Here is a 27,332-nt window from a genome sequence, read left to right as displayed (position 1 = left end):
TCTACCCCCCGCCGGCATGCTCCGGGAGGTAGAGGTCTGAGGCTCCATCCTAGGATGGAACCCCCCTCAGGGTACTTTCCAAGCCCAGGCAGATGGTATGAGGCCTGGGCAGATAGGATAAGGAAAGTCCCTGGATCCAAGGCCTGCACGGTAGTCTCAGCAGCTCTCTCCACACGTCCTACTCCACCCACTCCAGAGCTGCACTGACTATTCTGCTGGTGGAGTCACTGTGTACATACATTACATTACTTATCCTGTACTGATCCTGAGTTACATCCTGTATTATACTCCAGAGCTGCACTCACTATTCTGCTGGTGGAGTCACTGTGTACATACATTACATTACTTATCCTGTACTGATCCTGAGTTACATCCTGTATTATACTCCAGAGCTGCACTCACTATTCTGCTGGTGGAGTCACTGTGTACATACATTACATTACTTATCCTGTACTGATCCTGAGTTACATCCTGTATTATACTCCAGAGCTGCACTCACTATTCTGCTGGTGGAGTCACTGTGTACATACATTACATTACTTATCCTGTACTGATCCTGAGTTACATCCTGTATTATACTCCAGAGCTGCACTCACTATTCTGCCGCTGAAGTTTCTATGTACATACATTACATCACTTTTGATGTCCTGGGGTGGGGGGTTGGGCTGATAGCAATTATTTCTGTACATATGACCACATGAATAGCGTTTAGAGCTACTATAGTGAGTCACATGATTATCTCTTCCTAGAGTTACCCGCTGTATATGGCATAGGTTGGCATTAGCTTTTGTTGTTTTTTTAAATGGAGTGTTAATTGATCTAGGGAGGGGTCCAGTTTATGTGCATAGTCTCCTGTTCTATCTCACTAATGATCTTTTGTCTTCTCTTGTAGGTCGAAAGTTCATCATCGCCAACGCCCGTGTGGAAAACTGCGCCGTCATTTACTGTAACGATGGCTTCTGCACTATGTGTGGGTACACGAGGGCAGAGGTCATGCAGAGACCCTGCACCTGCGACTTCCTTTACGGCCCTCGTACCACTTCCAGCGCAGTGTCGCAGATGGCTCAGGCCCTGGTGGGATCCGAGGAGCGTAAGGTGGAAATCTCTTTTTATCGTAAAGACGGTAAGTTACCCCAGATTCATTGCTCTGGTCTCAGACTTGGTGCAGTATTTTGTCTGTTATGTCTTATGATTAACGCTGTAACTTGGAGAGGACCGGCTTTATTTCTGAAAGAGGTCGTCCAGTTTAGACAACCCATATCATACATTCTGAGAGAATATCGGGGGGTCCTATGTTCAGGATCCTCATCTCTTGGTCAGAGTGGAGAGCAGTTACATAGAGCGTCTCTCTCTGGAGGACCTGTCCTGTCCTGTATTACACAGACCACACATTGATATGAATGGACACTTTGTAATGCTTCATTTATCCTGTGGTGGCGCTGCAGGAAAACTGAACACTTACTGCCGGGTTTCCCCACAGATTACTGCTGATCGCTGGGGGTCCCAGCAGGAGGACAATGTGTGATCAGCTTATTGTCTAGGAACCCTTCTCGCGTATCGGGATTGTCCAAAGTGGAGAATTCTTTTAATGGGCACATGGACGTAGTCATTGCCACAGGTATAATGCTAAAATGTTTGGCTCTTACTGATTGAAATTTGGATAACGGTATGATTTTTCTCCCTTATTACTGAGTAAAGATGTTCGTATGTACTATAAAGCTATGATCAGCGGGGGAGCGTACCTAAAAAAAACAAAAACTTTATCTAAATAAAATGTAGAGGCTTTGGCCTGTGCCCCTTTAGCTCGCAATGGCAGCACTTAGCGTGTGGCACTGTGTCAGTCCGGTGTCAACTGTATCTGTGTCCTCAGCACGCAGATACAGTTCAACCCAATGCTGAAGCAGGGAACTGTCAGCCCCCTGCTTCAGCATTAGTATAGAGAACTCCCCGGACACAGCGCTACTTTAAGCGCTGAGCTCGGGGAAGCCTTTGACAACACTGTCCATATATGGACCGTGAAGTCAGTGGCTCCTCTAGGAGCGAAATCCCCTGCCAGAGCGTTGCCGACGCTTTGGCCAGGGATTCCGCTACTAGAAGAAACCCCAGACGTTAATGTTCATATATGGACAGTGACGTCAGTGGCTCCTTCTGGAGCGGAATTCCCCGCCAGGGCGTTGCCGATGCTCTGGCCAGGGATTCCTCTCCTAGAGGGAACCCCTGACGTCACTGTTCATATATGGACAGTGACATCTGTGGCTACTCCTGGAGCGGAATTCCCGGCCAGAGCATTGTAGATGCTCTTGCCAGGGATTCTGCTCCTAGAGGGAACCCCTGAAGTCACTGTCTATATATAGACAGTAACGTGAGTGGCTCCTCTTGGAGCAAAATCCCTGGCCACATCGTGGCCGATACTCTGGGTGGGGATTTCGCTCCTAGAGGGAGTCCCAATGGCCCGATCTACAGGGGGGTAGCGTTATCTATAGGGGTGTTGCACTATTTTCAAATGGGGTGTGGCACTATCTACATAGGAGGAGGAGGACGAAGAGGCAGAGTCGGAGGCGGGCCAGCAGGTAACTAGACTGTGCGCCGCTGTCCCTGTGTGGCTGTCCTTCCCCGTAGACCGGTCGATGTACTTGTGTTGCGGGCGCACCGCCTCCCTCTCGGTGGCGTGCCTGGTCGTTCGCGCATGGGCGGTGTTTCGCGGCGGTGTAAGATGAGAGGAGGGCCCGCAGCTCACGGCGGTGTTTGACGAGAGGGGGGCCCGCAGCTCACGACATTGTTTTGGTGAAAAGAACAGGCCTCATTGCAGGGGCCTGTTTTTTTTCTACCAAAGGCAAGTCGCTGCAGTTTGCCGGGCCCCCCTTTCAATTAGGTTTGGCCGGGCCTCTCACATCAGTACCCCTAATACCCCCCCTGATGGCGGCCCTGGGTACCATGATATAGTGCTGGACGGAGTACCGTTAACAGGCGGTGCCACGGTAGGGGGGCCCAGAAAATTTAGCTGTAGGGGGCCTTGAAATTCCTGATGGTGGCCCTGCATATATCCAATACCATAACCAAGCTCAGTACATATATATACAGCCCCAGACCTAACCTCAGTACATATATACATCCCCAGAACCACCCTCAGTACATATATACATCCCCAGAACCAACCTCAGTACATATATACATCTCCAGAACCAAGCTCCGTACATATATACAGCACCAAAACCCATGTCATACGTATATACAGCACCAGAACAAAGCCCAGTCATCCCACCAAATTACCAAAATCATACCATCTCGCTGCAGATCATACAGTGACTACAGTGCTGATTAGAGGCAGAATAAACATTTACATTAAGTGACTCACCGGTGATGTCTAGGATTCTAGTTCTTTTCTTCTCCCTCCGGTCCAGACCTCTATGATGGATTTCTACCGGCCATGACCCATTTCTGCAGTTTTCCGCTCAGATGTCTTCAGCTTCTCAATTAAAACATTTCTGCACCTATAAACGAAGTTAAAATTCTCAATACCTCTAAATAGCGCCATATACTGCACCTCTACCTATAATAGCGCCATACACTGTGTCCCTGATTATAATAGTACCATACACTGACACACGCGCACACACACACGCACACACACACGCACACACACACACCATGCCCCCTGTAGATAGTGCCCCCATATCCCCCTGTAGATAGTGACCAACATAGAAGCCCCTGTAGATAGTGCCTACATATGAGCTCCAGACCTGCAAGGCAATAGTGCTAACCACTGAGCCGCCGTGCTGCCCTACATATAGCTTCCCCTATAGATAGTGCTCCCCATATAGCCCACCTCTGTAGATAGTGTCTCACATATAGCTCCCCCTGTATATAGTGTCACACATATAGCCCACCCCTGTAGACAGTGCCCCACAGGTAACCCACCCCTGTTTATGGTGTCCCACCCCCTATAGAAAGTGCCCTAAAAATAGCTCCTGTATAGATAGTACTCTACATATAGCCCACCCCTGTATATTGTGACCCACATATAGACCCCCCTGTAGATAGTGGCCCACATCCCCACATATAGACCCCCCTGCAGATAGTGGCCCACATCCTCATATGTAGACGACCCGCCCTGTATATAGAGCCACCACTCTAGATAATGCCACTGACCGTTTTATTAGAAAAAAACGAATAACTTTACATACATGATCCCGTTCCCGCAGCGTCCAATGGCAATGCAGACCTGCTCTCTTCTGACCAGGTCTGCTGGAGCTGAACGACGCGTCGTTCAATGACGCTGAATGGAGGGGCAGAATGACTTGCGACGCCTACGGGCATGAGAGGGCCTGTGTCGCCCGGCCCATACTTATTGGAGGCTCGGCGGCGCGGGCCCCGTAGTAGCGGCGCTACCGCTGTAGCGGCTATAACAGCTGCTAGTGGCCCCACCGGGCATAAGCCGCGGGCTCCGTAGCAGCCGCTACGGCTGCTTCCGCTGTAGTTACACCACTGTGTATATATGTGTGTGTATATATGTATATGTATATATATATATATATATATATATATATATATATATATATATAATGTTGTATATAGGGCTCCAACATGTTCTTTCCACCCCTCTCTTGTATATGACGTTTATAAAAGGAGGGGGAGGGGGGATACCTCTGTAGTAGTCTGAGCAGAGGGGTGCTGTTAGGGCTGATGGCATCTGTACAGGGGTGTGAAAGAGGACAACCCCTCTAAAATGATGTGGGTATAGCATGGTCTGGCACTGGTGAGGGCAACAAAGGTGAGCCTCGGCTCCGGAGGGTTGATTGGCCCGGAGGATTTTGCTCTTATTATAATCTGCAGCTTATAATAGTATGTGTGGGATTAATCATAGGTCACACAGCGGAGTCCTTACAGCTCAGAATGGACTGTCCTCCGAGAGGAGGGGGCAGCACCAGAGGTGCCAGGGGAAATGAAGATCAATGGACATCAACAGAAGGGGTCTCTGACCTTGTGTCTACACGATTCAGTACTGTTATAGAAGTCCTGTCCCTCCAGACACCTATATATTATTACATACCTGTCCCTCCATACACCTGTATATTATTACATACCTGTCCCTCCATACACCTGTATATTATTAGTCCTGTCCCTCCAGACACCTGTATATTATTACATACCTGTCCCTCCATACACCTGTATATTATTACACACCTGTCCCTCCAGACACCTGTATATTATTACATACCTGTCCCTCCATACACCTGTATATTATTACACACCTGTCCCTCCAGACACCTGTATATTATTACATACCTGTCCCTCCAGACACCTGTATATTATTACATACCTGTCCCTCCAGACACCTGTATATTATTACATACCTGTCCCTCCATACACCTGTATATTATTACATACCTGTCCCTCCATACACCTGTGTATTATTACACACCTGTCCCTCCATACACCTGTATATTATTACACACCTGTCCCTCCATACACCTGTATATTATTACACACCTGTCCCTTCATAAACCTGTATATTATTACAGTCCTGTCCCTCCATAAACCTGTATATTATTACATAACTGTCCCTCCATACACCTGTATATTATTACACACCTGTCCCTCCATACACCTTTATATTATTACATACCTGTCCCTCCATACACCTGTATATTATTACATACCTGTGCCTCCATACACCTGTATATTATTATTCCTGTCCCTCCATACACCTGTATATTGTTACAGTCCTGTGCCTCCATACACCTGTATATTATTATTCCTGTCCCTCCAGACACCTGTATATTATTATTCCTGTCCCTCCATACACCTGTATATTATTACATACCTGTCCCTCCATACACCTGTATATTATTACAGTCCTGTCCCTCCATACACCTGTATATTATTACATACATGTCCCTCCATACACCTGTATATTATTACACTCCTGTCCCTCCATACACCTGTATATTATTACAGTCCTGTCCCTCCATACACCTGTATATTATTACAGTCCTGTCCCTCCATACACCTGCATATTATTACACACCTGTGCCTCCATACACCTGTATATTATTACAGTCCTGTCCCTCCATACACCTGCATATTATTACAGTCCTGTCCCTCCATACACCTGTATATTATTACACACTCCTGTCCCTCCATACACCTGTATATTATTACAGTCCTGTCCCTCCATACACCTGTATATTATTACAGTCCTGTCCCTCCATACACCTGCATATTATTACACACCTGTGCCTCCATACACCTGTATATTATTACAGTCCTGTCCCTCTATACACCTGTATATTATTACATACCTGTCCCTCCATACACCTGTATATTATTACACACCTGTGCCTCCATACACCTGTATATTATTACAGTCCTGTCCCTCCATACACCTGTATATTATTAGTCCTGTCCCTCCATACACCTGTATATTATTACAGTCCTGTCGCTCCATACACCTGTATATTATTACATACCTGTGCCTCCATACACCTGTATATAATTACAGTCCTGTCCCTCCATACACCTGTATATAATTACAGTCCTGTCCCTCCATACACCTGTATATAATTACAGTCCTGTCCCGACAGACACCTGTATATTATTATAGTCCAGTCCCTCCATACACCTGTATATTATTACATAACTATCCCTCCATACACCTGTATATTATTACATAGCTGTCCCTCCATACACCTGTATATTATTACACTCCTGTCCCTCCATACACTCGTATATTATTAGTCCTGTCCCTCCATACACCTGTATATTATTACAGTCCTGTCCCTCCATACACCTGTATATTATTACAGTCCTGTCCCTCCATACACCTGTATATTATTACACTCCTGTCCCTCCATACACCTGTATATTATTACAGTCCTGTCCCTCCATACTCCTGTATATTATTAGTCCTGTCCCTCCATACACCTGTATATTATTACAGTCCTGTCCCTCCATACACCTGTATATTATTACAGTCCTGTTCCTCCAGACACCTGTATATTATTACAGTCCTGTCCCTCCATATACCTGTATATTATTACAGTCCTGTCCCTCCATACACCTGCATATTATTACACACCTGTGCCTCCATACACCTGTATATTATTACAGTCCTGTCCCTCCAGACACCTGTATATTATTACATACCTGTCCCTCCAGACACCTGTATATTATTACATAACTATCCCTCCAGACACCTGTATATTATTACATACCTGTCCCTCCATACACCTGTATATTATTACATAACTATCCCTCCATACACCTGTATATTATTACAGTCCTGTCCCTCCATACACCTGTATATTATTACAGTCCTGTCCCTCCATACACCTGTATATTATTACATACCTGTGCCTCCATACACCTGTATATTATTACATACCTGTCCATCCATACACCTGTATATTATTTCAGTCCTGTCCCTCCAGACATCTGTATATTATTACAGTCCTGTCCCTCCATACACCTGTATATTATTACATACCTGTCCCTCCATACTCCTGTATATTATTACATGCCTGTGCCTCCATACACCTGTATATTATTACATACCTGTCCCTCCATACACCAGTATATTATTACAGTCCTGTCCCTCCATACACCTGTATATTATTACATACCTGTGCCGCCATACACCTATATATTATTACAGTCCTGTCCCTCCATACACATGTATATTATTCCAGTCCTGTCCCTCCAGACACATGTATATTATTACAGTCCTGTCCCTCCATACACCTGTATATTATTTCAGTCCTGTCCCTCCATACACCTGTATATTATTACATACCTGTGCCTCCATACACCTGTATATTATTACATACATGTCCCTCCATACACCTGTATATTATTACAGTCCTCTCCCTCCAGACACCTGTATATGATTACAGTCCTGTCCCTCCAGACACCTGTATATTATTACGTACCTGTCCCTCCATACACCTGTATATTATTCCAGTCTTGTCCCTCGAGACACCTGTTTATTATTACAGTCCTGTCCCTCCATACACCTGTATATTATTACAGTCCTGTCCCTCCATACACCTGTATATTATGACATACCTGTGCCTCCATACACCTGTATATTATTACATACATGTCCCTCCATACACCTGTATATTATTACAGTCCTGTCCCTCCAGACATCTGTATATTATTACAGTCCTGTCCCTCCATATACCTGTATATTATTACAGTCCTGTCCCTCCATACACCTGTATATTATTACATACCTGTCCCTCCATACACCTGTATATTATTACAGTCCTGTCCCTCCATACACCTGTATATTATTACAGTCCTGTCCCTCCATACTCCTGTATATTATTAGTCCTGTCCCTCCATACACCTGTATATTATTACAGTCCTGTCCCTCCATACACCTGTATATTATTACAGTCCTGTTCCTCCAGACACCTGTATATTATTACAGTCCTGTCCCTCCATATACCTGTATATTATTACAGTCCTGTCCCTCCATACACCTGCATATTATTACACACCTGTGCCTCCATACACCTGTATATTATTACAGTCCTGTCCCTCCAGACACCTGTATATTATTACATACCTGTCCCTCCAGACACCTGTATATTATTACATAACTATCCCTCCAGACACCTGTATATTATTACATACCTGTCCCTCCATACACCTGTATATTATTACATAACTATCCCTCCATACACCTGTATATTATTACAGTCCTGTCCCTCCATACACCTGTATATTATTACAGTCCTGTCCCTCCATACACCTGTATATTATTACATACCTGTGCCTCCATACACCTGTATATTATTACATACCTGTCCATCCATACACCTGTATATTATTTCAGTCCTGTCCCTCCAGACATCTGTATATTATTACAGTCCTGTCCCTCCATACACCTGTATATTATTACATACCTGTCCCTCCATACTCCTGTATATTATTACATGCCTGTGCCTCCATACACCTGTATATTATTACATACCTGTCCCTCCATACACCAGTATATTATTACAGTCCTGTCCCTCCATACACCTGTATATTATTACATACCTGTGCCGCCATACACCTATATATTATTACAGTCCTGTCCCTCCATACACATGTATATTATTCCAGTCCTGTCCCTCCAGACACATGTATATTATTACAGTCCTGTCCCTCCATACACCTGTATATTATTTCAGTCCTGTCCCTCCATACACCTGTATATTATTACATACCTGTGCCTCCATACACCTGTATATTATTACATACATGTCCCTCCATACACCTGTATATTATTACAGTCCTCTCCCTCCAGACACCTGTATATGATTACAGTCCTGTCCCTCCAGACACCTGTATATTATTACGTACCTGTCCCTCCATACACCTGTATATTATTCCAGTCTTGTCCCTCGAGACACCTGTTTATTATTACAGTCCTGTCCCTCCATACACCTGTATATTATTACAGTCCTGTCCCTCCATACACCTGTATATTATGACATACCTGTGCCTCCATACACCTGTATATTATTACATACATGTCCCTCCATACACCTGTATATTATTACAGTCCTGTCCCTCCAGACATCTGTATATTATTACAGTCCTGTCCCTCCATATACCTGTATATTATTACAGTCCTGTCCCTCCATACACCTGTATATTATTACATACCTGTCCCTCCATACACCTGTATATTATTACAGTCCTGTCCCTCCAGACACCTGTATATTATTACATACCTGTCCCTCCATACACCTGTATATTATTACACACCTGTCCCTCCATAAACCTGTATATTATTACATACCTGTCCCTCCATACACCTGTATATTATTACACACATGTCCCTGCATACACCTGTATATTATTACATACCTGTCCCTCCATACACCTGTATATTATTACACACCTGTCCCTCCATAAACCTGTATATTATTACATACCTGTCCCTCCATACACCTGTATATTATTACACACCTGTCCCTCCATACACCTGTATATTATTACACACCAGTCCCTCCATACACCTGTATATTATTACATACCTGTCCCTCCATACACCTGTATATTATTACTTACCTGTACCTCCATACACCTGTATATTATTACATACCTGTCCCTCCAGACACCTGTATATTATTACAGTCCTGTCCCTCCATACACCTGTATATTATTACATACCTGTGCCTCCATACACCTGTATATTATTACATACCTGTCCCTCAATACACCTGTATATTATTACATACCTGTACCTCCATACACCTGTATATTATTACATAACTGTCCCTCCATACGCCTGTATATTATTACATATCTGTCCCTCCAGACACCTGTATATTATTACATACCTGTCCCTCCATACACCTGTATATTATTACATACCTGTCCCTCCATACACCTGTATATTATTACATACCTGTCCCTCCATACACCTGTATATTATTACAGTCCTGTCCCTCCAGACACCTTTATATTATTACATACCTGTCCCTCCATACATCTGTATATTATTAGACACCTGTCCCTCCATACACCTGTATATTATTACATACCTGTCCCTCCATACACCTGTATATTATTACACACCTGTTCCTCCATACACCTGTATATTATTACATACCTGTCCCTCCAGACACTTGTATATTATTACATACCTGTCCCTCCATACACCTGTATATTATTACAGTCCTGTCCCTCCAGACACCTGTATATTATTACACACCTGTCCCTCCATACACCATTATATTATTACATACCTCTCCCTCCATACACCTGTATATTATTACATACCTGTACCTCCATACACCTGTATATTATTACATACCTGTCCCTCCAGACACCTGTATATTATTACATACCTGTCCCTCCATACACCTGTATATTATTACAGTCCTGTCCCTCCAGACACCTGTATATTATTACATACCTGTCCCTCCATACACCTGTATATTATTACATACCTCTACCTCCATACACCTGTATATTATTACATACCTGTACCTCCATACACCTGTATATTATTACATACCTGTCCCTCCAGACACCTGTATATTATTACATACCTGTCCCTCCAGACACCTGTATATTATTACAGTCCTGTCCCTCCAGACACCTGTATATTATTACATACCTGTTCCTCCATACACCTGTATATTATTATTCCTGTCCCTCCATACACCTGTATATTATTACATACCTGTCCCTCCATACACCTGTATATTATTAGTCCTGTGCCTCCATACACCTGTATATTATTAGTCCTGTCCCTCCGGACACCTGTATATTATTACATACATGTCCCTCCATACTCCTGTATATTATTAGTCCTGTCCCTCCAGACACCTGTATATTATTACAGTCCTGTCCCTCCAGACACCTGTATATTATTACATACCTGTCCCTCCATACACCTGTATATTATTAGTCCTGTCCCTCCATACACCTGTATATTATCACATACCTGTCCCTCCATACACCTGTATATTATTACACACCTGTACCTCCATACAACTGTATATTATTACATACCTGTCCCTCCAGACACTTGTATATTATTACATACCTGTCCCTCCATACACCTGTATATTATTACAGTCCTGTCCCTCCAGACACCTGTATATTATTACACACCTGTCCCTCCATACACCTGTATATTATTACATACCTGTCCCTCCATACACCTGTATATTATTATTCCTGTCCCTCCATACACCTGTATATTATTACATACCTGTCCCTCCATACACCTGTATATTATTACAGTCCTGTCCCTCCGGACACCTGTATATTATTACATACATGTCCCTCCATACTCCTGTATATTATTACATACCTGTCCCTCCATACACCTGTATATTATTACATACCTGTCCCTCCAGACACCTGTATATTATTACAGTCCTGTCCCTCCAGACACCTGTATATTATTACACACCTGTGCCTCCATACACCTGTATATTATTACATACATGTCCCTCCATACACCTGTATATTATTACATACCTGTCCCTCCAGACACCTGTATATTATTACAGACCTGTCCCTCCATACGCCTGTATATTATTACATACCTGTCCCTCCATACACCTGTATATTATTACACACCTGTCCCTCCATACACCTGTATATTATTACACACCTGTACCTCCATACACCTGTATATTATTACATACCTGTCCCTCCAGACACTTGTATATTATTACATACCTGTCCCTCCATACACCTGTATATTATTACAGTCCTGTCCCTCCATACACCTGTATATTATTACATACCTGTCCCTCCATACACCTGTATATTATTACATACCTGTCCCTCCATACACCTGTATATTATTACATACCTGTACCTCCATACACCTGTATATTATTACATACCTGTACCTCCATACACCTGTATATTATTACATACCTGTCCCTCCAGACACCTGTATATTATTACATACCTGTCCCTCCATACACCTGTGTATTATTACACACCTGTCCCTCCATACACCTGTGTATTATTACACACCTGTCCCTCCATACACCTGTATATTATTAGTCCTGTCCCTCCAGACACCTGTATATTATTAGTCCTGTCCCTCCAGACACCTGTATATTATTACATACCTGTACCTCCATACACCTGTATATTATTACACACCTGTCCCTCCATACACCTGTATATTATTACTGTCCTGTCCCTCCAGACACCTGTATATTATTACATACCTGTCCCTCCATACACCTGTATATTATTATTCCTGTCCCTCCATACACCTGTATATTATTACATACCTGTCCCTCCATACACCTGTATATTATTACATACATGTCCCTCCATACACCTGTATATTATTAGTCCTGTGCCTCCATACACCTGTATATTATTAGTCCTGTCCCTCCGGACACCTGTATATTATTACATACATGTCCCTCCATACTCCTGTATATTATTAGTCCTGTCCCTCCAGACACCTGTATATTATTACAGTCCTGTCCCTCCAGACACCTGTATATTATTACATATCTGTCCCTCCATACACCTGTATATTATTAGTCCTGTCCCTCCATACACCTGTATATTATCACATACCTGTCCCTCCATACACCTGTATATTATTACACACCTGTACCTCCATACACCTGTATATTATTACATACCTGTCCCTCCAGACACTTGTATATTATTACATACCTGTCCCTCCATACACCTGTATATTATTACAGTCCTGTCCCTCCAGACACCTGTATATTATTACACACCTGTCCCTCCATACACCTGTATATTATTACATACCTGTCCCTCCATACACCTGTATATTATTATTCCTGTCCCTCCATACACCTGTATATTATTACATACCTGTCCCTCCAGACACTTGTATATTATTACATACCTGTCCCTCCATACACCTGTATATTATTACAGTCCTGTCCCTCCAGACACCTGTATATTATTACACACCTGTCCCTCCATACACCTGTATATTATTACATACCTGTCCCTCCATACACCTGTATTTTATTACATACCTGTCCCTCCATACACCTGTATATTATTACATACCTGTACCTCCATAAACCTGTATATTATTACATACCTGTCCCTCCATACACCTGTATATTATTACATAGCTGTCCCTCCATACACCTGTATATTATTACATACCTGTACCTCCATACACCTGTATATTATGACAGTCCTGTCCCTCCAGACACCTGTATATTATTACATACCTGTCCCTCCATACACCTGTATATTATTATTCCTGTCCCTCCATACACCTGTATAATATTACATACCTGTCCCTCCATACACCTGTATATTATTAGTCCTGTGCCTCCATACACCTGTATATTATTAGTCCTGTCCCTCCGGACACCTTTATATTATTACATACCTGTCCCTCCATACACCTGTATATTATTACATACCTGTCCCTCCATACACCTGTATATTATTAGTCCTGTGCCTCCATACACCTGTATATTATGACAGTCCTGTCCCTCCAGACACCTGTATATTATTACATACCTGTCCCTCCATACACCTGTATATTATCACATACCTGTCCCTCCATACACCTGTATATTATTAGTCCTGTGCCTCCATACACCTGTATATTATTACAGTCCTGTCCCTCCATACACCTGTATATTATTACATCCCTGTCCCTCCATACACCTGTATATTATCACATACCTGTCCCTCCATACACCTGTATATTATTACAGTCCTGTCCCTCCAGACACCTGTATATTATTACAGTCCTGTCCCTCCAGACACCTGTATATTATTACAGTCCTGTCCCTCCAGACACCTGTATATTATTACAGTCCTGTCCCTCCAGACACCTGTATATTATTACAGTCCTGTCCCTCCAGACACCTGTATATTATTACAGTCCTGTCCCTCCAGACACCTGTATATTATTACAATACTTTCTAGTATTTCGATGGTTGGCGAGGTGAGGAGGGTATCCGGTAACGGGCTGAGTATGGAGATGGTCTTGATGCGTGACTGATACATTACCACGTTGATGCAGAGTTTAATCGTCCCCCTTTAGAGAACACTTGATACTATTAGGTGACCGTTCCAGGCCCCGGAGGATTCTGGGAAGGAGACATCTGGCGCTCGGCGGTAATTAGCAGGGACTGCATTGCAGCAGGAGACTTTAGGAATTGTTTGAGGAGCCGCTGAGTGACACCGGGATCAATAATGAAGATGTCACCTGGGACCGAGGCTTCATCAGTGATTGGAAGTGGTTCGAAAGATTTAGAAGATCGATGGGACAAGGACAAAGGGGACGATCTGTGATGCCATGCAATAATCTACTGGTGTGTGGTGATGTGCGCCTCGGGCCTCCCATGATCGTGTCTACCTGGGTATGAAAATTTTATGGACAGCCGCCATATGTGCAGCATATACTGAAGTCCTTCCTGATGATTGACGCTTTACTTTCCCCCTGATCACCACTGTATCGCTCATCGCTTCCATTATAAGACATTAGACTTCCCTGTCATATAAGAATCTTTGCTTTGGGATTCCCGCACTTCTTTGCATTTCTTTGAAAAGTATTTACCCCCCTCACAGTAGACGAAGTTAGGATTCACCCCGATCAGATCTAAATTGTTGTTAGAACAGCCGACTAGTTTTTGTAGTCACATTAGTCAAATGGAGGCGACCTGTGCACAGTCGAGGTGTTTCAAGACTCCGGAAACTGAATCTGGAAGGACCAAATGACACCATGAAGACATGAAGACTGTGTACTCAGTGAGACGGTTGTTGAAAAGTCCCAGTTAGGGGGTGAAAAATCCCATATTATTCAACATGGAGGACACCAGTGAGGGAGGACACCAATGAACTTATGACAACTCTGAATGGCTTACGGCGTTCCATAGCATAGATGGGAGAGACTGTGCATATAATATCTATCACTGGGCGCTTTACCAGCCAAAGCTTTATGGGAAAGTACCAAAGAATACACCAATGTGGCAAAATCTCTCATGATATCTGCTACCAAGAGGCATTTGAGAAACTCTGAAACCAACCAACCAATAAAACCACACGTGGCATAGTCACAGTGAAGTCTGGCGAGGGCGGCATAGTCACAGTGAAGTCTGGCGGGGGCGGCGTAGTCACAGTGAAGTCTGGCGGGGGCGGCGTAGTCACAGTGAAGTCTGGCGGGGGCGGCGTAGTCACAGTGAAGTCTGGCGGGGGCGGCATAGTCACAGTGAAGTCTGGCGGGGGCGGCGTAGTCACAGTGAAGTCTGGCGGGGGCGGCATAGTCACAGTGAAGTCTGGCGGGGGCGGCATAGTCACAGTGAAGTCTGGCGGGGGCGGCATAGTCACAGTGAAGTCTGGCGGGGGCGGCGTAGTCACAGTGAAGTCTGGCGGGGGCGGCGTAGTCACAGTGAAGTCTGGCGGGGGCGGCGTAGTCACAGTGAAGTCTGGCGGGGGCGGCATAGTCACAGTGAAGTCTGGCGGGGGCGGCATAGTCACAGTGAAGTCTGGCGGGGGCGGCATAGTCACAGTGAAGTCTGGCGGGGGCGGCATAGTCACAGTGAAGTCTGGCGGGGGCGGCATAGTCACAGTGAAGTCTGGCGGGGGCGGCATAGTCACAGTGAAGTCTGGCGGGGGCGGCATAGTCACAGTGAAGTCTGGCGGGGGCGGCATAGTCACAGTGAAGTCTGGCGGGGGCGGCATAGTCACAGTGAAGTCTGGCGGGGGCGGCATAGTCACAGTGAAGTCTGGCGGGGGCGGCATAGTCACAGTGAAGTCTGGCGGGGGCGGCATAGTCACAGTGAAGTCTGGCGGGGGCGGCATAGTCACAGTGAAGTCTGGCGGGGGCGGCATAGTCACAGTGAAGTCTGGCGGGGGCTGCATAGTCACCGTGAAGTCTGGCGGGGGCGGCATAGTCACAGTGAAGTCTGGCGGGGGCGGCATAGTCACCGTGAAGTCTGGCGGGGGCGGCATAGTCACCGTGAAGTCTGGCGGGGGCGGCATAGTCACCGTGAAGTCTGGCGGGGGCGGCATAGTCACCGTGAAGTCTGGCGGGGGCGGCATAGTCACCGTGAAGTCTGGCGGGGGCGGCATAGTCACCGTGAAGTCTGGCGGGGGCGGCATAGTCACCGTGAAGTCTGGCGGGGGCGGCATAGTCACCGTGAAGTCTGGCGGGGGCGGCATAGTCACCGTGAAGTCTGGCGGGGGCGGCATAGTCACCGTGAAGTCTGGCGGGGGCGGCATAGTCACCGTGAAGTCTGGCGGGGGCGGCGTCGTCACAGCGAAGTCTGGCGGGGGCGGCGTCGTCACAGCGAAGTCTGGCGGGGGCGGCGTTGTCACAGCGAAGTGTGGCGGGGGCGGCGTCGTCACAGCGAAGTCTGGCGGGGGCGGCATCTTACGTTGGTGCAGCTTCTCTGCAGCAGAACCTAGAATCTCTGTGAAGGTAGAGGAGATATAAAATGTAGCAAAATAAAGAGACCGAAAACCTGCTGCAGTCTGCAAGATTTTTTTCTATCAGAACAACGGCCTCAAGCTAAGGACACACTAGAACGACTGGTCTTACATTCAGTTGGGAATTTGTGTCTGGACCTGGAAGTATCTCGTCACACACGTCCTTCATACGGCCGGGCTTGGGCAGTTTTGCAAAGAAAATAATAATTGTCCCGTGTCCACCAATGTAAAAACCGAATCCCAAAGACCTGAGGCTGTTATTATTGCGGTTCCTCTGCTGAATGCTATGTGTAACGGGTGTGAATAGTTATGCAATAAGTCGGTTTTCCTGAAGGAATTTTGAGGCAGATTTTGAATTGACAGCGGTGTTTGGACTCTTTTTTTTTTTTGTGGATTTTTTTCAGCCATTGAAGATGATACAAATACCGCGGGCAAAAAACGCTCCAAACGAGCGCCGCAGGTTTTTCTGCCTCCCACTGATTTCAATGGGAGGTCAGAGGCAGGAACTGTTCGAAGAAAGGACATGCCGCTTTTTTTTTTCCGCGAGCGGCCAAAATCCTCCCGGGAAAAATAACGCCTCTGCCTCCCATTGAAATCAATCGGGGGACGATTTGGGGCGTTTAAAAAAACAAAACGCTGTGTGGACTGACCCCAAAGGGTTATTCTCATCCCAGAATGTAGTGGTATATCGCTAGCATATACAATAATCCATCACTTAATGGGTGGGGGTTTGACTGCCGAGACCCCTCTGATCCCGAGGGGCACTAATCGCTGCGGCCCCTTTTCATTTTCAGCATTGGTGGGGGTCCCGGCAGCGAAAAGCTGGGAGTTGCAGCCCATTGTTTGTACATTGGTGGGGTCCCAGAGGTCAGACATCCACTAAGCACTCCGGTTATAAAAGTGAAATACGTCCCCGTATCGTTTGTAATAAACTTTCTAACATGCTTGGTGTGTCGATTTCTCACAATTTTCAAGATCTCTGCTTGCTTTTAGTAAAAGGGAACATGCTTGCTTGTTTAAATCCAGAGCCTGGAAACCTGTACAGACCTGATACTTCTCGCTGGGGTTTGTTACAATTGTAAAAAGTCTAGACCATCCTCTGTGGACTACACACATCAGCGGCACAAATCTCTCCTGTTGTGATAGTTTGTTACCGTTACATTGTATTAATCTGGAGTCCAGCTTGTTTCGCTCTCAGGAGATTGTCTAGGCTGGATACAATTGTAGCAAAACCTCAGCTGTGAGAAATATTATTACAGAATAGTATATAATGCTTCTATTCACTGACCGCAAGAAGAGATTTTTTTAAATTGTGAGGAAGTCTAAAAGAAAGTTGCATGATGAAAGAGGGGTTGGGGTGTACTGGGGTTCATTTCCATTACAATAAATGATGGGGTCTTTTAGCGGCTGCGCTCCGCCGACTTTCAGAGGCTCCGTCTTATATGTCAGAACGCTGCTGTTATCTTTATAATGGGACCGGTTCTTTCCTAACCATCGAGCAGCGGATCCTAAGATCAGGTCGGCCCCATCCCTATGGGTGATATGAATAAATCCAGGACCCCCCTATCCAAAAACCAAGGGTCATTGTGTAATGTAGGTGTCTGATGACAGACGGATGTCTATGGGGGTCTCGCGTCTGGGAAGACAGGGATTGAACAGGTTGGGTTTTTACCCCTCTGATCCTTTGCTTCCCACAGATAAGCGGTGCCAGAGGTATCGAACAGCCACTTATCCCCCACCCCATGCATGTTTTTAAAGAGATTTTTTTCCTACAAGTAACTTTTATGGGATCCCAATTTCACATACCATAAAAGTGTGATCTAATGGGGTCTCCACCTATCCCATAAACGAGGGCACCCCCAGCGGAGAGGGGCAGCACATGAAACGAATGGAAGATGAGGCGTTGGTGTGAAGCACTTCCTGGGGAAGGGCCCCATTTTCATTCACACTACCACCCCTCACCTGTGTCCCCCTCCTGGCTGGTTAACCCTTTACGCCAGGGGTCAGCAACCTTCAACACTCCAGCTGTTGTAAAACTACAATTCCCAGCATGCCCTGACAGCGTTTGGATGGAATAATAAAGCCTTTGGCTGTCGGGGCATGCTGGGAGTTGTAGTTTGACAACAGCTGCGCACCAGGTTAACCCCCTCAGGCTCGTTTTAGAACAACGAGACAATTGTATCAGCCCGTGAACTGCAGCTTGGGCAGATTTAAAGAGCACCTCACCCTATAATCCAGAATTGCATATTCTACAGAGCTTGTCACCCAGCTTTCCTAGAGTCCTGAATGGTAAATCTGTTTATTAGACTGGGGAGGGTAATTCTGCATCCCGGTGCCAGTCAGGAGTGATAACGTTTTTAAAGAAGCCCACAACTCCCCTCCCCCTTCTTCTTGGGGCCACCAGCAGACAAGTGACTTTTTAATGCCCCCGTCACAAGAGGCTCTCAGTCTGAAATGCAGAAAAATCTGTTTGGACTAATTGGGTGATTGAAAAGTATTTGTTGTAATCGCTGGTGATTAGATAGGAGAGGTGCTGGGAATATTAGACAGATCCCGTCCGCGTCCGTCAGGTGCCATACAGCAGAGGGGGCACTGCCGGGACGCCGTTCAGTAAGACCACAGTCAGATCTCCTCCTCGTGCTGACCACGCATGTTACATTGTACTGAGCGGGGGAAAAAACGGTGAAAGGAAACGTGTTTCGCAGCCGCAACGTTTTCCTAGAACGTCGTCTTTAAGAAAATCTGCGTCCTCTGATTGCGGTAAATGTACCTGTATTGTACGTCGTGTGTTGTTTTGTTTCCAGTGGTGTTTGGTGCCTGTTGGCGCTGGCAGGTCCTGCCGTCTGTCTGCTCTTGTTGGCGATCAGCCATATTGGATTTCTTTCAGCGGATCCTTTGCCTTCCCTTTGAGGTTAGAGTCACTGCTTCTCATCACTCATTGTACCCTAAGCTGCGGCTTCATGACGTCTGAATATTGCTGCAGAATGGCAGTCACAAGACAACTTCAACTATTCCCTAATTGCACGTGAATATCACCTTTGCCGGGTCTTTTTTTGCCTAGAGAATAATTGATCTACCACCGTAGTCTTATGGATAATGTTCAATGGTGGAGAGGGGGGTTTAGGAATACTTATCCTGTACTGATCCTGAGTTACATCCTGTATTATACTCCAGAGCTGCACTCACTATTCTGCTGGTGGAGTCACTGTGTACATACATTACATTACTTATCCTGTACTGATCCTGAGTTACATCCTGTATTATACTCCAGAGCTGCACTCACTATTCTGCTGGTCGAGTCACTGTGTACATACATTACATTACTTATCCTGTACTGATCCTGAGTTACATCCTGTATTATACTCCAGAGCTGCACTCACTATTCTGCTGGTGGAGTCACTGTGTACATACATTACATTACTTATCCTGTACTGATCCTGAGTTACATCCTGTATTATACTCCAGAGCTACACTCACTATTCTGCTGGAGAAGTCACTGTGTACATACATTACATTACTTATCCTGTACTGATCCTGAGTTATATCATGTATTATACTCCAGAGCTGCACTCACTATTCTGCTGGTGGAGTCACTGTGTATATACATTACTTATCCTGTACTGATCCTGAGTTACATCCTGTATTATACTCCAGAGCTGCACTCACTATTCTGCTCGTGGAGTCACTGTGTACATACATTACATTACTTATCCTGTACTGATCCTGAGTTACATCCTGTATCTCTTTATTTTATATAAATTTACAAAACATAAACTGAAAAACAAATACATAACTAATTCCATATAACCAAAAAGTCACAACCCAATTCTTATAAACAAATTTTCTTATATACATCTCTGTATATGAGAAGAGAAAACGATACCAGACCCGGCCACATACACCCCACTCTTATATACTTACATCTACACTTCATCCGAAACTAAACAATAACTAGAATATATACAAACATCATATAAACGTAATCCAAAGTACCAACAGAAAATCCCCCGACCCGCGTCAACCAAGGGCCTAAAGAAACAACATAATAATAATAAAATAATAATAATAATAACCCCAAAAATCCAAAATATAATAATACTAATCCCAATTTTTATTTTTTTTTTTATCCTTTTTTTTTTATTTTTATATATATATATTTTTTAATCACACTATACACATCCTGACTTTCCCTAACCTTACCCTTCTTACCTAAACTCCACCACCCCAGCCAGCATCTCGCCTCATGTCCTCTCACGTCCGCATAGTCCAGATGCTGGCCCCCACCACCACACCCAACACCCCAGCCCAGCCCCCCGCCCCATGTCCTCCCATGTCCGCATAGTCCGGGGCTGGGTCAGGCAAACCCCCCCCCCCCCCCGACCCCCTCCCAACCTATCTATTAACCCCCTTAAGTCTATCCCTATTCTAACAACATTTCTACATTATAATACAATACACGTCACCAACCTGTCCAAATACCAAACCATATACAAAATACACCGTACCCGAAAGCACCAAGTTCGGTCGCTTGTAAACCTTTTTCCTGCCATTTCAATCCTAAACAAAACAAAAATCTTCCAGTGCTTACCTAGCCCATCACCAGATAGAGAGAAGGGAAAGCCCCCCCCAGCTCCCCCCCAGAGGCCAAGGTACCACGTCCACCGCTGCACCCTCCCTATCGCTTGCCCTATCTCCTTACCCTATTACTAACCCTTTCTTGACCCTATTGAAAGCTGACCCTATGCTGACCCTCACCTTTCCCTTATTCCGAGTCCTATCGCTATATTTTTTTTTGGTGCCTCAGCGGAACGCAGACCCCCACCTCCAGTTGAGCACCGGTGACGACTCCCCCTCCCTCATGAAGGCAGACACATTAAGGCACCCAAAAGGAAAAGCCCCTCCAAAGACGAGAGGCTTTGGATGCTCCCAATCTGCCAACCTCCAAAGAATGCACCTTCACCAGGTCACCCATGATATTGCTAACAACCTCATCCACTAGGAGGATTTTCTTCTGGGTAGAAACTAGACATCGTGCATTCCACATAAAGTGCCTGACCACTATACTGACTAGAAACAAGGTGCAATGGTCCCTACCACCGAGGTCTCCGAACACTCCATAGGCCCACCCAGCATAGGAGAGGCTGGTTAGGCCTGGCCAACCAATGGAGGCTCCCACCCTTTTGTATACCTCTGTATTGAAAGGGCAATGAAGCAGGAAATGCTCCATGCTTTCCAGCACTCCGCCGCACTCCTCCCGGGGGCAATCCCGATCATCAGAGCTTCTGCACTTTAGATTGCCCCTCACATACAGTCTCCCATGGAAGCAACGCCAAGCCAGATCCCAAAACTTCTGGGGAATCCTCGCTGAATTTAAAAGTTTTAATCCCACCCCGAGGTCACTACTTGGGCAGTCTTTGAGCGCCAGGGGCTTCTGGAAGTGGGTCATCAGGACCCTCCTGTCAAGAAATTTTCTCGACATGGTCCTGATCTCCCACACCTCCAGACCCCACCGGCGAACAATCTTCAGCGCCAGGGTGGCATAAGCCGGGAGATGTCCGTGAGGTGTACGCAGGTCTTTCACTTGCCCTCCTCTCTCCCATTCCTGGAAGAAAGGCCGAAACCACCCCCTGCAGGAGGATATCCACCAAGGAGCCCTCTCTTGCCAGAGGTTTGCCAGGTTGATCTTAACAAAGGTGTTCACTAGGAACACCACCGGGTTAACCATACCTAACCCGCCTAGTGTCCTTGGTAGGTAAGTAACCTCCCTCTTGATTAGGTTGAGCCTGTTCCCCCATAACAGCTGGAAGAACAGGCTATAGACCCGAGTCCAGAGAGGTTCTGGCAAGATGCACACACTGCCCAGGTAAAGCAACATGGGCACCAGGTAGGCCTTGGCCAAGTGAACCCTTTCCCTCAGGGTTAAGGACCAACCCTTCCATTGGTCGACCTTCTGGGCAACTAGATTCAGCCTATCCTCCCAGTTCTTCTTGGGGTAATCACCCGGGCCAAATTCGACTCCTAAGATCTTAGCAGACCCCTGAGGCTCTGGAAGGGTGTCCGGGAGATCAAAACCAGGATCTCCTCCTCCCAGCCAGAGACTTTTGCACTTATCCCGGTTGATCTTGGACCCAGATGCCAATGAGTAACGCTCCACTTCCGACATCACCCACTCTGCCTCCCCTCTCGAGGAGACAAAAATGGAGACGTCGTCTGCGTACGCAACCACCCTCTGAGTGGCCTCCGGCCCCTCCAGGCCGGCCCCGACTCCCGCCAATGGCCCACGATCGATCCTTTTAAGAAAAGGATCAATTGCGAACGCATATAGCAAAGGGCTCAAGGGACAACCCTGGCGGACACCAGACCCAACCTCAAAGGGGGTTCCAACCCAACCGTTCACCAGCGCAAAAGTCTCAGCCCCAGTGTATAAGGTCTGTAGCCAATTGACAAACCCCCCCGGTAGGCCGTACCTCAGAAGGACCGACCAGAGGTACTCGTGGTCCACCCGGTCAAAAGCCTTGGCCTGGTCCAAGGACAGGATGTACCCCTCCCACCGACCAGAATTTCCCTGCTCCACTGCCTCTCTGACACTGAGGACAGCACTAAATGTGCTGCGGCCTGGAACAGAGCAATGCTGGACCGGCGAAAGGAGCCGGGATGCAAACTTCACCAGCCGATTAAACAGCACCTTTGCGAGAACCTTTCTGTCCGTATTGAGCAGCGCTATGGGACGCCAATTCTCAATACGGGTCGAGTCTTTACCCTTCGATAAAACGATCAAGGCCGACCTCCTCATTGACATTGGCAAAGTACCCGAGGAAAGGCACTCATTAAACACCTCAGTCAAGAGGGGAACTAGGGTTCCTTTAAAAGTCTTATAAAACTCGGATGTTAAGCCATCCGGCCCTGGCGATTTTTTGAGGGCAAGCCCATCAATCGCCAATCCCACTTCCTCTTCCTTGATCGAGTCTATCAAAACACCGAGAGAGGGGTCTACCCCTGGCTCAGGGATGGTTTCAGCCAGGAAAGCCGACATCTCGTCTCGGTTTGGATCTTGCTTCCCCAAGAGGTGCGAGTAGAAGGATCTGACGACCTCCAAGATCCCTGATTTGGATCTCTTCAGAGATCCTGTACTATCAATCAGTCCTGTCACAACCTTACGACTCACTGACATCTTACAGTTCCTGTAGGGGTCGGGCGAGCGGTACCTCCCGAAATCCCTCTCAAGAACTAAAGATGTGTGCCTATCATACTGACACCTCCTGAGCAAAGCTTTCACCACGGAGATCTCCTCCCCACTACCCCCGGTTGAGACCAGATGTTCGAGTTTCCTCCTCAGTTCCTGATATAGGCGGTACCTACTCATGGACCTGAGGCTCGAGAGCCTGCGGAAAAATCCTGCCACCCGGACTTTAAACAACTCCCACCACTCAGACTTAGTACCACTGAGATCCAACAAAGGTACCTGGCTCTGAAGAAAATCCTCAAAGGCCTGTCTTATCTCCGCTTCTTCCAAGAGAGTAGAATTCAGCCTCCATATACCTCTTCCCATCTGGAGGGACTCTGCAATGTTCAAAGAGAAAATAATCATACAGTGATCGGAGAACTCCACCTCAACAACGGACACTGGTGAAGAGATGGCTTCCTCCTTCAAAAAAAACCTGTCTATCCTAGACCTACAACTACCTCTACGATAGGTGAAACCCGAGTGGCCTGGGGTATGCCTGATGTGGATATCCACCAGGCGAGCATCGCTAACTATATTTTTTAATGCTACACTATCGTAGGTCAATTTTTTATCTCCGGAACCTCCTCTATCTCGGGGTCTCATGACAGTATTGAAGTCCCCTCCAAAGATAACTTGTCGACCTGAAAAAAGGAAAGGCTTAATCCTCATGAAGAGACTTTTACGGTCCCATTTGCTCTGGGGTCCGTATATATTGATTAGTCTTAATTCCTGTCCCCTCATGAGGACATCTAAGATCAATCACCTCCCCATTTCTAACTCAATCATCCGTCGGCATGTTACCGGTGCGGTGAAAAGGACCGCCACTCCGCTATAGGGCTCAGCCGCAAGAGACCAGTAGGAGGGCCCGCGTCGCCACTCCCTCCTAGATTTAACGGCGTCTGCCAAAAGTGACAGCCTGGTCTCCTGCAAAAACAAAATGTCGGCTTCAACTCGGCCAAGAAAATCAAAGGCTGCAAATCTCGCCCTATCTGACTTAATGCTGGCAACGTTAATTGATGCCAGCGTCAACGGAGTGGGTGCCGCCATCATGGATGTTTGAGTTAGACGGCTTTCTTCTTCCCACCCCCCCCTCTATCTGATGAGGACCCCCCTTCTTTGCCTCGCTTCTTGCAAACTGAGGAGTCCATATTCACCACCCTATTCCCATCTTCATCCCCAAGTACCGGGTCAACCTCCCCCTCTGGGGGCAACGGCCCCTGCAGCAGGGGAGGCTCAACGACTCTAGGGTGCCCTACCATGCCCTCCCTCTTAGTATGAGAGGCTGGAATGTCCACGAGAGCATGGTATCGATCAGTAGAGCGCACCAGGGGGGTACAGGATTTACCTTCCTGGGCCAGGGCGGGGCCAGATGTATTTGGCCCTTGGGTTTTGCCCGGTGTCCCTTTTGCTGTAGGCTGAGTCCTCTCTTCCTCTCCCACACTTTCATAGTGGGAGGACTGAGAGTCCTCAGCCCTCTGCTCCCTTTGGATCCTCCTCATCTCCCCATTCAATTCGGCCTCCCCAGGGGCATCAGATTCAGGGGGGGCATCCAGATCCGAATCAGAGGTTGTCCCAGTTTCCTGGAGCGCCCTCCAAATCCTCTCCTTCCTTCGCTTCTCCGCCCTTCTCTGGCGAGAAGGGGGACCCTTCTTTGCATTCTTCCCTTGCCCCTGTGCCCCATCGTCCCTGCCCGCACCCTCACCCACGGAGGCCTCCCTCCTTTCATCCTCCGCAGGTTTGGAACAAGCATTGACAACAGAGCGAGGACACCGACTGAACGGGTGACCTAAGTCACCACACAGGTTGCACCGAATCCGGTCACACGATGCGGCTAGATGACCAATCCCCCCACAATGAGCACACTTCTGCACCTTGCAGCCTGCACTCAAATGTGAGGGGTCGCCACACCGGTGACACAACTTCGGCTGCCCCTGGTAGAAGACAAGGATCCGATCTCTTCCCAGGAAAGCAGACGATGGTATGTGGGACACCGTCTGTCCCAGACGCTTTAATTTAACCATGAACGTCCAGGCCCCTGACCAGATGCCAAACTCATCCATGTTCTTCCGTGGCATCTCTACTACCTCTCCGTACCTTCCCAACCAGGTCATGATATCAATACAAGAGAGTGACTCATTACGGGTAAGAACGGTCACTCTCTTGGGACCACTTTGGCGAGAAATTGCTTGTGCAGCAAAGTCTCGCCAGCCAGGCTCGTCCTTCATCAGCTCGTAGTTCCCCCAGAAGACCTCAAGGCCCCCTAGGTGAACAAAGCTGATGTCAAACTCGACCGAGCCATGAGGATGTATCAAGGCAAAGATGTCACTCGCCTTGAAGCCCATCCCCAGCAGCAGCTCCACCACCCTCTTTCTGGGAGGGCACGCATCATTGCCACGCCACCGGAGACGGACCACATTCCTCCTGGCTACAGCCTGCCCGGCTGTTGGGAACGACCACTGATCTCCTCGTTGCTCTCGGAAGGCATTTAGACCATATCTGTCTATCCAGAAAGACAGGTCCTTCTGCACTCCCCCTATGGTTAGGGTTTGCTTTCCCTCTCTTAAAGCGTCCAAGAGACGTTGTTGCAAGTTACCGTCCCCGGACCTTGAGGATGAAGATGGGTGGGCCCGCTGTCCCCCCGCTGCCACACCAGCATAAGACCTGCCGGATGTCACAGCAAGAGGAGCGCCAGGCCCATTGCCCCTGGTTGATACCCCATCCCCACCACCCACCACCTCACCACCTACAGACACAGCACTCAACACCCCATTACCAGCAGACACTCCAGCAACTTTATTTGCAGACACCTGCATACCCCCAGCAGTTCCCACATCCACAGCCGCAACTTTTTTATTTAACCCACCAGGTCCCCCTGCAGTCATCCTTCTGGCCAGGCCTGGTTCTATGTTCTGTATTTTTGCTGTACATTTTGTGTGGGTAGACACTGCTTCAGTCTCCGCATCATCAGGCACCTTTGCAGGGACGCCACCAGATGTTATAAGCGGTGTCCCCGCTGTGCCCTCCGCCTCATTAACCTCCATCTTTTCTATGTGCGGAACATTTTTGGGAAAGGGGCCACCGCCGCCCCCGACGCCAGCAGCCCCCTTCTCGCCTACACCACTTTTCAGTGATGCGGACGAAGGAGCCACTGATGTCACTGGAGCCGCCTCCGGCGCCG

At 46.8% G+C, this 27,332-nt stretch overlaps 1 protein-coding gene across 1 annotated transcript in view; it reads left to right on the top strand.

Annotated features, from left to right (window-relative positions):
• The window catches only part of LOC142652628 (voltage-gated inwardly rectifying potassium channel KCNH2-like), a 151,920-nt gene that overhangs the window by 55,392 nt on the left and 69,196 nt on the right, over nucleotides 1-27,332 (top strand). Inside the window, exon 2 of the mRNA XM_075828284.1 lies at nucleotides 893-1,123. Coding sequence (XP_075684399.1) covers nucleotides 893-1,123 — 231 coding nt within the window. The remainder of the gene's footprint in view (nucleotides 1-892; nucleotides 1,124-27,332) is intronic.

The sequence above is a fragment of the Rhinoderma darwinii genome, chromosome 5 (genome assembly GCF_050947455.1).
Source record: "Rhinoderma darwinii isolate aRhiDar2 chromosome 5, aRhiDar2.hap1, whole genome shotgun sequence".
NCBI lineage: Eukaryota > Metazoa > Chordata > Amphibia > Anura > Rhinodermatidae > Rhinoderma > Rhinoderma darwinii.
This window is presented reverse-complemented; position numbering and strand designations above follow the sequence as displayed.